The sequence below is a fragment of the Rana temporaria genome, chromosome 2 (genome assembly GCF_905171775.1).
Source record: "Rana temporaria chromosome 2, aRanTem1.1, whole genome shotgun sequence".
Classification (NCBI taxonomy): domain Eukaryota; kingdom Metazoa; phylum Chordata; class Amphibia; order Anura; family Ranidae; genus Rana; species Rana temporaria.
Genome location: NC_053490.1, coordinates 170,266,753 through 170,280,882, shown reverse-complemented (window position 1 = coordinate 170,280,882; position 14,130 = coordinate 170,266,753). Strand labels below are relative to the sequence as shown.

Sequence of the window (14,130 nt, the reverse complement as noted above, 5' to 3'; positions counted from 1 at the left end):
TAACAAACAAGGGAGGGGGGGGGGGGGACACCACAATCCTGTTCTCTGAGGCGACTGAACAGTTGCACGGAACCCTCACTTTTATAGCCCTAATTCTCACTGGACCTAACTGGCTAGAACCGGTACTGGGTCAAACAGACCCTAAAAACCCGGGAAAATCACGTGCAGGCCTCGTGAACACCAGGTGTTCAAGGAAAGCCCGGGAAAGTCAAGTTTTCTGCCTTCCCAAGCCACGAGACAGGCAAACCTTGCAGAGCCATAGCAGGCCTCTTCAAGGGGAGCCTTGAAACTACCTGCCCTGCCGCTCTCCCATGGGAAAAGGGGGGATTGAAACTTTTCCCCCTTTTCTATCATTCCTTGCATTAAGGTAAAAAAAAATGTATGTATCGATTGTTGTCCTTCAACCCCCTTTAGGCCTCGTACACACGACCGTTTTTCTCGGCAAAATCCATCAAGAAAAATGCTGGCAGATCATTTTTGCAGAGAAAAACGGTTGTGTGTATGTTTTTCGTCGAGAAAACTGTTGTGGATCTTGACGAGAAAAAAAGAGAACATGCTCTCTTTTTTCTTGTCGGGAGTCTTAATTTCCTCGTCGTGTTTCTCGTTGGGCTGGTTTACGACGAGAAACACGTTCATGTGTATGCTTAGAAACCCGCGCATGCTCAAAATAAAGTATGAGACAGGAGCGCACCTTCGGTAAAAGTAGCGTTTGTAATGGAGATAGCACATTCGTCACGCTGTAACAGACTGAAAAGCGCGAATCGTCTCTCACCAAACTTTTACTTAACACGCAGTAACATGAGATTAGCAAAAGCAGCCCCATGGGTGGCGCCAGTGGAATCGAACTTCCCCTTTATAGTCCTGTCGTACGTGTTGTACGTCTCCGCGTTTGAGAACAACGAGATTTTGTCTTGACAGTGTGTATGCAAAGAAAGCGTGACAAGATTCTCGACAAGCCTGACAAGAACCTCGTCGAGGAAAACAACGTTTCTTTTACGGCGAGATTCTCGGTCGTGTGTACGAGGCCTGATACTTATCTGAGCCCTCATTTGGTCCAGCGCTGTACACGTCTGCAGCTCTTCTCTCCTCTTACTTCCTGGTCTCACTGGCTTTGCTGGGGCGCCAGGAGCCATTGGCTCCCATTGCTGTCAGTCAAAGCCAGTAATGAGGGTGTGGATGCAGCAGCACGGCGGAAGCAAGCAAGTGCCCCCATGGAAAGCAGCACTGGATAGGGAGGAGGTGCCAACAGTGCTGATGAGGGACCCGAGAAAAGGCGGTTCTATTGCACAGAGCAGGTAAATATAGTATATAGATGTTTTTTATTTTTATTAAAAAACATTTTTTCCTTTACAGTTAGCATTGTTATTATTTTGACTTTTAAAGACACTGATGTTGTGCCGTTCAAGTAATTGTGATTTTATATTTCATATGAGCAAGGTTACTTGTTTTATTCACAGTAATGTTAAATGGACAAATATGATTTACATTATGTTATGTGGTGAATAAATCTCATTGGGCCAGATTCAAGAAGCACTTGCGCCCGCGCAACCATAGGTTGCGCGGCGCAAGGGCTTACTTGCTCCGGTGTAACGAGTGCTCCTGATTCAGGAACCTCGTTACACCGACTGCAGCCTAGGATGTGACAGACATAAGCCTCCTTATGCCTTCACATCCCAGGCTGCATTCTTGCGTTGGCCGCTAGGGGGCGCGGCCATTGTGATCGGCGTATAGTATGCAAATTGCATACTACCACCGATTCACAAAAGTTGCGCGGGCCCTGCGCACGCAAGGTACGGAGTTTCCGTACGGCGACTTTAGCATAAGGCTGCTCCTGCTAATAGCAGGCGCAACCAATGCTAAAGTATGGCTGCGCTTCCCGCTCGTGAAATTTAAATTTCACGTCGTTTACGTAAGTGAACCGTGATTGGCGCTGGACGCCATTCACGTTCACTTAGAAGCAAATGACGTCCTTGCGACGTCATTTGCCGCAATGCACGTCGGGAAAGTTTCCCGACGGAGCATGCGCTGTTCGCTCGGCGCGGGAGCGCGCCTAATTTAAATGATTCCCGCCCCTGGCGGGATCATTTACATTAGGCGCCCTTACGCAGGGCTATTTAGCATATCGCCCACGCAATTTACGGAGCAACTGCTCCGTGAATCGCGGGCATTTCAAAATATTTGCGTGGGCGCAGAGAAAAATCTTTGCTCTTTGCCCACGCAAATATTGCGTGATTCTACCTGAATCTGGGCCATTATGTTTATTCTTTCTATATACATTGTCATTTAAATAGTCTTTCTTTTTGATTGTGGTGTTGTGTGTCGGACTCTGTACACATGCTTATTTGCGTAGAAATCATTCATTAATATTAAAGGTACAGATCAGTCCTATCAATTGGAAGAACATAACTTGACATGCATTTTGATGGTGTTGTGTGGATGATAGTTGTGATATGTCAGCATTACTGCAGCCGACGTGACAGAGAAAATAACACTGTGCATTGACATATTTCTAATCTAACGACTACAGGAACAGCTGAGAGTGGGAAGCTATGTATTCTGAGTCAGAAGACACAATGTGCATTTCATACCTGAAACTTTAGGTTATTTTTACTATCCTGGCTAATAAAATAGAGAGAAAGAAAATAAGAGTCCAGAAGGGTAAGAGAACAGCAGAACTGTACACGTTCCCTGCTCTGAAAACATCAGGGTTACATCTGCACAACATGCAAAATCCTGAATTGCACACATCCCCTTTCTATGTATGTGATCAGCTGTGTCTGTGCTTTCTGTAACCCCCTCCCCTCCTCCCTCCCACGCCTCCAGTGTGCAATTCTACATAAAAACACAGATCCTGCCAGCTTCCTCAATCAGAAACACAGGGAGGAGAAGAGCAGGGAAACAAGCCAGTCTGCTCTTTGCCTTCACTGCATCTTGCAGTCTCGGCAACTACTGTAACCTGCAGAGACGGATACCTGACGCACTAAACTCAAAGCTGATGTTCTTCATGTAGTTAGACTTCTGCTTTGGTTTTCATCTCCTTTTCAACCCATTTTTTGGGGAGTAGGATAACTGGGACTTTTACTCCTTTCAAGCTGCCATGGCTTTGCCAGACACTGCACGTGGATTACCCAATGGAGGTGGCGGAGGAGGCATCTGCACAGTGGCCGTGTCCACTGACGTTTTGTTCCCTGAAATAGTGGAACTAAATGTTGGCGGACAAGTTTATGTGACTCGACACACAACTCTAGTGTCAGTGCCGGACTCTCTTCTCTGGCGTATGTTCTCCCAGCAGAAACCGGGAGAATTGGCTAGGGACAGCAAAGGTCGTTTCTTCCTTGACCGGGATGGCTTCTTGTTCCGTTATATCTTGGATTACTTGAGAGACTTGCAGCTTGTTCTGCCTGATTACTTTCCAGAAAGAAGTCGGCTACAAAGAGAAGCTGAGCACTTTCAGTTGTCTGAGCTAGTAAAACGCCTGAACCCTCTGCGAATCAGTAAGGACAGCTCCATAGGAGGTGAAGAACCTCCTTTGCTCCTCACACCAGCAGCAGGTCAAGATTCTGATTTGGACACAGCAGGCATTCCAGTCTCACCATCTCCTATAACTGGGGTCCCCTCCCCTACTTTAGATCCATATCGTTTCAATGCATCCTCTTCTTGCAGTCCTGCCTCAGTTCCTCGCCTCACTCCTTCCCAGTCACTTGAAGGCAAAAGATCTGGATATATAACAGTTGGCTACAGGGGTTCCTATACCATAGGACGGGAGGCACAAGCTGATGCTAAATTCAGAAGAGTTGCACGCATTACTGTCTGTGGCAAAACCTCTCTGGCTAAAGAAGTGTTTGGCGAAACCTTAAATGAAAGCCGGGATCCTGATAGACCTCCTGAGAGGTATACATCCAGGTACTACCTTAAGTTTAACTTTCTGGAGCAGGCTTTTGACAAGTTATCTGAAGCTGGCTTCCATATGGTGGCATGCAGTTCCACAGGGACATGTGCATTTGCCAGCAATGACCAGAGTGAGGACAAAGTGTGGACCAGCTACACTGAATATGTCTTCTGCAGAGACTGAACCTTTTAAGCATTTGAGATGCACAGGAAACACACTTTCAAGCTCATTCTGCCATATATAATACGCCTTCTGATCTCCAATCCATAAAACATGATGCTGCTTTCAGGCACATATGCATGTGAGATTGGTATAACCATATTCATACTCTTTCTTTGTAAGTCAATAAGAATTCATTTCCTGGACAGCACAATGTTCAGTAAACCAGAAGTGGTGAATTACCGTAAGATCTCCCTTATGTATTAAGAAATATTCTGTTGCAAGTGAACTGTTTTGTACTGCTACACAGCACCAGTAATCTTGTGCCATAAGGGGAGACATACACAAGCACACACACACACACTTTTTTTGTTCGCTCTCTTTCCCTTTTTTTTATTTCTGTGTGGGTGTTATCCTTTTTTCTTTTTCCTTCTTTGTGTTGGATTTTTTTAAGACAGCATTAGAGCTATCTGTTTAGGAATGTGAGGGAGGGCAAAATATCTAACAAATGCTTCTTAGCTTATAGCAGGAGGTTGAGAAGGACATAGTTTTCGAAGGAATCCTTTGCCCTCTAATTGGCTGTACTCCAGAAAAAATAGCAGTCTTAAGCATCTGACTGATTGCATTCAAATGTTGACAGCATCCAATCCATTGTGTCATTTCTTTTTAACCACTGTTAAACTAAAAACTCTATTTACTTCATTTGTTTGTAGTTAGTTGGGGATCTAAAGCGTTGTTTGCGCTATTCTTTTAACACATGAAAACCACTGCCATTAACGTGAAAGTGAATAAACACAAAAAAAGCATATGATTTTCGGTTGTACTAAAACACTGAGAATGTAATATACTACACATTATGACTAGTTTTGTCATATTTATCCGATCTAACATCTTAAGGCTTAATAAATAACAAGTACAATGAGCACTAATGTGAAGTAACCAACACCAACCAATCATAAATCAGTGAGTTACCTTTTTTTTTTTTAGGCTGTGATTGGTGGGTGCAGATTATTTCCCATGAAGGATGCTATCAACTATATTTTCAAAGCATAATTTAATACAACTCTTTTTTGTTGTTGTTGCCAGCATTGGTATTTTAAGGGTTTAAAGGGTTTTAGTGATTTTTTTTTCTATTTCTGTTGATACTTTGCTGGCTTTGATTTTGAAGTGCTCTGAAGAGTTCTTAGCACACAAGCTCTGTGATTAATAACTTTCGGAAATCAATTAAAAAAATTAAAGGGCTTATTTACAGAATAGCTTTTGGCCTCTCGAAGTAAACAACTTAGATGTGCACAAAACGTGTTGGTTGCCTTTTGAAACGCGTGCCATATTTCTCAAATGGAATGTTTTTGCTCACACTGCTCAAATGCTATCCAGTTATTATTATAGAGAATAGGACTTGGTTTATGAAGGGCTTTCCTACTGTACAGAAGAGAATATATGTTCTTCTGCTTCCTCTCATTTCTGTTTTATTTCATGGATTGGAATCTACAATTAACATCTGTGACCTGCATTTCTCATTGAATGAATTATGAGGTTTTTTTTCCCATAGGGGCCAAAAGTGTCAATAGGCAGAGGCACACGTCTAATCAATGTATGTGCATTCAGGTGCGTCTGGCTGAAAAACGCTTCTCTAGTGTCACAGGGCACAGGCACACACAGACACACACTCTACACACAGAGGCAGTGGAGTAAAAATGATTTATAATTCTATTACTGCAGCAGCTTTTTGATATGCATTCAACTTGCCTTGATAAGCTCTCTGGTGTCTGCAGAAGCACATAATACACTAATCAGTCATTAATATTCTACAGCGCACAGACAAGTATGAATCTATGAAATATCATTTCTCACCTAAATCAGATCAGACAACCATGGCTTTACCAAAGATTGCCATTGCATTGATTGAATAATTTATGTGTTTTTTGCTTTCTTGCAATAAGATAAAATTCATAATGCAAACAATTTAAAGCTCATCCCTTTATTTGTGGAAGGAACTGCTGAGCAGTACAGACATTTGTCTTTTTTTTTTCTATTTATATGCATACGATTTATCCATGGTTAGACCAGTCACATGATGTCAATGATGACATTAGTGTATGTAACATATTTCTATTTTATTATACTACAAAGCATCATTACTTCAGACTAGCAATAAAAAATAAAAATAACAATAATAGCAAAGACATTGTTTTGCTTCAACTAGGTCATTTTTAGCAACCTTTTAAACATAGACGTCATCACATGTATTTTTAATTAAAAGGGAACCGTTGCTTTCTGTAATTTTCACTACTGCTCCCAGCTACAAGTAGTTGAATAAAACCAGTGCTTAAGTGATTTAAATTATATATAGTCTACAGTGTGTAAAATATTTTTACCATTACCTCTGTATATCAAAATCTTGAAATAATATTAATGGTTCTTATGCGATATAGCCTGCAGCTACTCATAGTCTTGAGCTTAATAATAATGGGGTTCGGGGGTTCTGTTGTATAGTTGCCCACTCTAGGCCCAATATGCCGACATATGTGAGTGCTCTATTTACTACGACCGGATGTTCACAATATATTACCCCTTGTCCAGATCACTATTCGTTTTGTATTCTTTACAGATAAAATATACATGCTTTGAAGTTACAGCACCTTTTAGCAATGATGATTTCCTGTGATTAATACTGGTTTGCAGAATGCAATGTTGCAACATCGTGAATAGAATTTAGCCCAGGCTACTGACTTAATTCATCATAGTGAATGATTCTCTTGCATTAAGGACACTAGAGAGGGGAAAGATATATTTGTATATAAATATAGGATAAAAACATTTTAAATTAATCATTTAGTTTTCTAATCATATATTATTGCTCTAGCGTAACATATTTAGCTTAAGAACATATATATATATATATATATATATATATATATATATATATATATATATATATATTTATATATTTAATAAAGTATATATTAGAGATATACTAAATTAGCTTTTCAATATATCACTTCAAATATTACATTCAGTTTTGGAAAGCATACTATAATAGCACAATGTCCCGCATAATCTTTGTGTGCATACTAATAAATGTTAAAGTACTTTTAGCACAAACATATGTCTGAACTATAAACAGTGGGGTTATAATATGCTTTACAAATGGACATAATGCAGATCCCACAAGTGACTTTTCTGTCCTGTTGCTGATTTTAATAAAGTTCTAATGTTTAGTAAATTTGTTTCCAGTTGTCTTCATTTACGTTAATTATATTATTATTATTGTTATTATTTTTTGTTATATTTTGAAAGTAATTTTCGAACGATTAAACTCAGTAGTTACAGAAGGTTAGTATATGTTCACCTGATAGAATAATATTGAAAAAAGTAACCCAATGCTATTAGGGGTTGCAGAAGATAAGGGGGCAGATCCACAAAAGAATTTCGCCGGCGTATCTATTGATACACCGGCGTAATTTTAAATTTCCCGCGTTGTATCTTTGTTTTGTATCTTCAAAACAAGATACGACGGCATCTCGGGTCTATCCGACAGGCGTACGTCTTAGTACGCCGTCGGATCTAAGATGCAATTTTTCGGCGGCCGCTAGGTGTTGTTTCCGTCGAATTCCGCGTCGAGTATGCAAATTAGCTAGTTATGGCGATCCACGAACGTACGTCCGGCCGGCGCATTTTTTTACGTCGTTTGCGTTCGGCTTTTTCCGGCGTATAGTTAAAGCTACTGTTATGAGGCCTACTCAATGTTAAGTATGGCCGTCGTTCCCGCGTAGAAATTTGAATTTTTTACGTCATTTGCGTAAGTCGTTCGCGAATAGGGATTTGCGTAGAATGACGTCACCGTCGGATGCATTGGCTTGTTCCGGGTTAATTTTGAGCATGCGCACTGGGATACCCCCACGGAAAGCGCAGTTAAAAAAAAACGCTGTTTACGTCGGGTCACGACGTATTTACATAAAACACGCCCCCATCACAGAGATTTGAACGCCGCTGTAACTTACGGCGCGGATTCTTTGTGGATTTGAAAAAAATAAGTAAGTTACGGCGGCGTAGTGTATCTTAGATACGCTACGCAAGGTGGATAAATGCGCCGCTGTATGTGGATCTGCCCCAAGGAGTTCTTTTATAATCCAAGGGTATGCCTGAACAGCAAACATATGTCACAACTTGCATTATATTATAGATAAGTATTGCATCCAAAGACATATTGGTAATATAAAAAGGAAAAAGAGAAGAAAAGAAAAACAAATGTGAATTGGGGGAGGGGAGACCCTTTTCCTCAGTTGTCGTATATCTTTTTATATGGTTATGGGTAAGTGGCAGTTCAACTCATTCCATGATTTGACTTACTTAAATAGCACTTTTTTGTATTTGCAGGTCTCAGAGTTAATCTAGAAATGCCAAATATTGTTTAATTTATCATGCTGCGCTATTGATTTCCAATACAATTCACTCTTTAAGAATTCACTTCATCTTCCCATTCTTTCAATGATGCAAGCATGTTTTGTTGCCAAGGTAGAATAATTTTGTCTGTCACTGTTGGATAGGTTGGTACATTTTAGCTAGATTATTTGACATTATCATTATTTTTGTTGAGTAATATAATTTCTGAAATAGATTTGACATTTTTTTTATGTATATACGTTGAATGTAAATCCATCAAATGGAAAAGGGCAATATATGTTTCATAGTTTACTCGTATGCATGTAGGCCTTTGTTAGGAAGTGGTTACCAACTGGCAAAGATGTCAGCTACATTAATGCAGTTATGTTTGTAAAATAAAGCAGATATCTCAACAATGAGTGCAAAAGGGCAGCACAGATGTGCCAAGTGTATTGGGGTATAGCAACAAACAACCAAATTGCAGATTTTTTTCTGTAGCCAGATCAGTAAAATATGGTTTCTGAATGGTAGTTAATAGTTATATGTTTCTGGAATGTGAATATAATTACCCTCCTGATCTGTCTTTCTAAATAAGCCTATCAGTGGTAATTGTAAGGCCTCGTACACACGACCGTTTTCCTCGACAGAATCCATCAAGAAACTTGGTGGCAGAGCTTTTTTGCCGAGGAAACCGGTCATGTGTACGTTTTTCATTGAGGAAACTGTCGAGGAACTCGACGAGGAAAAAAGAGCACAAGTTCTCTTTTTCCTCGACGGGAGTCTCAATTTCCTCGTCGTGTTCCTCGTTGGGCTGGTTTTCAACGAGAAACACGATCGTGTGTATGTTAAGAAACCCGCGCATGCTCAGAATAAAGTATGAGACGGGAGCGCACCTTCGGTAAAAGTAGCGATTGTAATGGAGATTACACATTTTTCACGCTGTAACAGATGGAAAAGTGCAAATCGTCTCTTACCAAACGTTTACTTAACACGCAGTAACATAAGATTAGCAAAAGCAGCCCCAAGGGTTGTGCCAGTGGAATCGAACTTCCCCTGCCGTCGTATGTGTTGTACGTCACCACGTTTGAGAACGAGGAGATTTTGTCTTGACTGTGTGTACGCAAAGCAAGCTTGTCGAGTTCCTCGACTAGCCTAACAAGGAACTCGTCGAAGAAAACGATGTGTCTCGCCAGACGAGTTACTCTGTCGTGTGTACGAGGCCCAAGACTTAAGCCTCATACACGCGATCAGCTTTTCTGAAGAAAACTGTGTGATAGCAGACTGTTGGCAGAAAATCAGACCGTTTGTATGCTCCATCGGACAATTGTTGTCGGATTTGTTGGATAGCATGCTTTAAAATTTTCCGCCAACAATTGTGTGTTGTCGGATTTTCCGAGCGTGTGTACACAAGTCCTAAGTACAAACATGCATGCTCAGAAGCAATGCTCACCAAAACACATTATAATCAGTTGCCCAAAGGGTGTTGGTAAAGAGCTGAAAAAACACATAATTTTGTGTTTGCTGGTCAAGAACTATCTTCTGTTTGTATGCAAGACAAGTTCAAGGCCAACGCCCTTCAGACAAAAGTCCTACGCTTTCTCCGCGGAATATCCGATCGTGTGTACCAGGCTTAACTCAGCCATTTTGGTTGAATGCTGATCTCCAAAGCGACACACTGAATGCAGAGTGTGGTTTTAACCACTTCCCGACGGCCGTACGACTATATACGGCCGCAGGGTGGTTCTACATCTCTGGGGCGCCGTCATTTGACGTCCGCCCCTTTCCGCGTTCCCCGCGCGCGCTCCCGAGCGCGCAGCGGGGAACTGCTGTGCTGGCCGTGTCCCTTGGACACAGCCAATCACAGATCGCCGTGAACGGCCAATCGGAGCGGCCGTTTCCTAGGCGATCTGTGCGGCCAATGAGAGATGATCTCATATGTTTACATATGAGATCATCTCTCATTCCCGGCTCTCGCAGACAGCGGTGCTGTCAGGGGAGAGAGGAGACGGATCTGTGTCTCTTGTACATAGAGACACAGATCGGTCACCCCCCCAGTCACCCCCCTCCCCCCACAGTTAGAACACTAATTAGGATACACATTTAACCCCTTCCTCACCCCCTAGTGTTAACCCCTTCAATGCCAGTCACATTTATACAGTAATTAGTGCATATTTATAGCACTGATTGCAGTATAAATGTGAATGGTGCCAAAAATGTGTAAAACGTGTCCGATGTGTTCGCCATAATGGCGCAGTCGCAATAAAAATCGCAGATCGCTGCTATTTCTAGTAAAAAAAAAAAATAATAAAAAATAATAATTCTGTCCCTTATTTTGTAGGCGCTATAACTTTTGCGCAAACCAGTCGCTTATTGCGATTTTTTTTTTTTTTTTACTAAAAATATGTAGAATACGTATCGGCCTAGACTGAGGATAAAAAATGTTTTTTTAAAAAAAATTTAGCTATTTATTACAGCAACAAGTAAAAATGTATTTTTTTTTTTTTTAAATTGTCGCTCTATTTTTGTTTATAGCGCAAAAAATAAAAACCGCAGAGGTGATCAAATACCACCAAAAGAAAGCTCTATTTGTGGGAAAAAAAGGATGTCAATTTTGTTTGGGAGCCACGTCGCACGACCGCGCAATTGTCAGTAAAAGCGACGCAGTGCCGAATCGCAAAAAGTCCTCTGGGCAGGAAGGGGGTTTAAGTGCCCAGTAAGGAAGTGGTTAAACAAGAACTAGTGTGACATTTACAAAATAAATATCATCAGCATGTAAAATGCTGTCCCTTTATAACATCAAATAACCATGATCATAACGGTTTCATTTACAAACAAAGCGAAAAATATAAGCATGTGTGAAATTAATTTGAAAGCTGATTTCTAGTCAATTCTATACAATTGATAGGGACACAAAAAGTCCTTTTTTTGTTGTAAAAATGGCACACTACTGGCCAACCATTACATTTTGCACTAGCTGTCTGGAGTTATGTTATAGAATTAAAGAAGGAAACAAGCTTTCCGTCCTTTAGTGCTGGTTAACACTGGTGCGTTTTGACATGCGATTTGGCATGTCAAATCGCATGTGAAAACGTCGGTATTTGCCGCAAATTGCCGGCAATGGCACCGTCCTAATCGGTGCGACGCTTCACCGATTTCAAAAAGTTGTTTCTGTACTACTTTTTGCGATTTCGGCCCGCGATTTACATTGACATCTGTGCAGAAACCTGCACAGATGTCTCTATAATCGCGGCCGAAATCGGGACTGCCAGCTGGAGTGAAATCGTGCGAGTTCAGCTGAAATGGCACGGCTTCACTCCCGCAGCCCAGTGTGAACCTGGGCTAAATCACAAATACATGTGACCATGTAACTAACTAGTACTAAAGGATTTTGTTATTTAGACATTGAGCAAATGATTGCAACATTTTATGATTAATTATGGACAAATGGTAGATAGTGTGTCTGAAAATACCCATTGTAGCTTATAAAACAAAAGCCTCTGATCCCAAATATCCCAAGGAATGTGTCTTTTTTATTTGTCTTGCGTCCAATATGAATATCTAAACCCACACAAAAAATCCTCCTGAATATAAAAGTAAAAAACAAAAAAAAACTTTTTAGAGGTATAGCAATATGTTTGCCACGTTAACACAACATTAAACTTTGTCCCCTACATTGTATGCGGATCAACAAAACCATTGGCAGCTTAATTACTGATGGAAACTTTTAATTGGTTATGTTGATCACAGCTCCAGAACCAAAGTAATAGTTAGCAGTAACATTAGTACCTGGCACACTGAGAACTTGGCCTAATCATGACTTAAACTGCCTACGTTCCCACACCAAAGGCACTTTCCAAATTCTGCACATTGCTTGCATATTGTGGTTTTTGGCAAACAAACTAAACATTAGAGTTGCAATCAGAATGAAGTGATCAGGGCAAATGCTAACTTCATTATGATGACTATCATTTATCAAAACGTAAGAAGTTCTGAAATATTTAGCAACATGACCAGTCCTTGTTGGTGACAATCTTGTGAAAATATGCAAGAACGTCAGTGAAAAAGGAAACAATCTCTCAAAGCTGTGCAGGCAGAGGGCAAAGGACTAGTCACCAGTATTGCCTTTGGTCCCCCTGCAGCTGATTTAATCTTCCTTATGTCTGAACCTTCAGCAAGGAGAACAGCGAGCAGCACAGTAGTGACATCACCAAATATAACTCCAAATCTTTTGAGACTAGCAGCTAGAGGCAGCAGCTCTTCGATCTCACAATGCAGATATACTGCTATAAGGATGGAGGCCTAGGCACCCTCACATACTAGGAAATGTACTGACATTTTTCAGGAAGAATTCAAAACAATCGTTTTTTAAGGGTATTGCTTAGGCACAATTATTATTTCAAAATGTTTCCTATAAAATATGATTTTATTTATATTTGCAGAGTACACATGCTACTTCCACATTACATAGTTACATAGTTAGCCAGGTTGAAAAAAGACACAAGTTCATCCAGTTCAGCCATAAAAAATAAAATAAAAATAATAACAATATCATACAATCCCATATACCCACTTCTATACCCACAGTTAATCCAGAGGAAGGTGAAAAACCCCAGCAGAGCACTTTGTTCTTATCATACTTTTTTGTTGTGGCTAAAGCTGGCCAAATACTATTAATGCACTATTAAATAAGGTGGATGGCGGAATCCCCCCTACTGGGATATTTTATTCTGACACTGATCAGTGGCTGCAGCTGCTGACAGGGTTGGACTGGGACAAAGATTTGGCCCTGGACTTCATCCAGACCGGCCCACTTTATTTTGGAAACACGCACAAAAACAGTGTACAAACATTACATTTCTACTAAGGCCTCATTCACATGGTATGTACTAAAGTGTGAAGGCCATGTTAGAAGCATGGGGATGTACAGGTGTATGGTGGGGGGTAGTATGTACATGAGTGAGGTGTGGAGTGTAGGGTGGGGGGGGGGGGGGTGTGGGTAGAATGTATATGAGAGAGGTGTAGGGTGGGGGGTAGTATGTATATGAGAGGGGTGCGGAGTGTAGGGTGGGGGGTATTATGTATATGAGAGGGGTGTGGAGTGTATAGTGGGAGGTAGTATGTATATGAGAGGGGTGCGGAGTGTATAGTGGGAGGTAGTATGTATATGAGAGGGGTGCGGAGTGTAGGGTAGAATGTATATGAGAGGGGTGCGGAGTGTAGGGTGGGGGGTAGAATGTATATGAGAGGGGTGCGGAGTGTATAGTGGGAGGTAGTATGTATATGAGAGGGGTGCGGAGTGTAGGGTAGAATGTATATGAGAGGGGTGCGGAGTGTAGGGTGGGGGGTAGAATGTATATGAGAGAGGTGCGCAGTGTAGGGTGGGGGGGTAGTATGTATATGAGAGGAGTGCGGAGTGTATAGTGGGGGGTAGTATGTATATGAGAGGGGTGCGGAGTGTATAGTGGGGGTAGAATGTATATGAGAGGAGTGCGGAGTGTAGGGTGGGGGGTAGTATGTATATGAGAGGGGTGCGGAGTGTATAGTGGGGGGTAGTATGTATATGAGAGGGGTGCGGAGTGTATGGTGGGGGGTAGTATGTATATGAGAGGGGTGCGGAGTGTATAGTGGGGGTAGAATGTATATGAGAGGGGTGCGGAGTGTATAGTGGGGGGTAGTATGTATATGAGAGGGGTGCG

General features: G+C 41.4%; 1 protein-coding gene across 1 annotated transcript; it reads left to right on the top strand.

Annotated features, from left to right (window-relative positions):
• The first annotated feature begins 2,847 nt into the window (after positions 1-2,847).
• On the top strand, positions 2,848-6,396 carry KCTD12 (potassium channel tetramerization domain containing 12). Its single transcript, XM_040341390.1, has one exon. It carries the CDS (start codon positions 3,098-3,100, stop codon positions 4,070-4,072), a length of 975 nt encoding a protein of 324 aa, XP_040197324.1. The 5' UTR covers positions 2,848-3,097; the 3' UTR covers positions 4,073-6,396.
• Positions 6,397-14,130: the final 7,734 nt, after the last annotated feature.

Coding starts and splice junctions, on each gene's coding strand:
- KCTD12 (XM_040341390.1), top strand. CDS start 3,098: ATGGCTTTGCCAGACACTGCACGTGGATTACCCAATGGAGGTGGCGGA.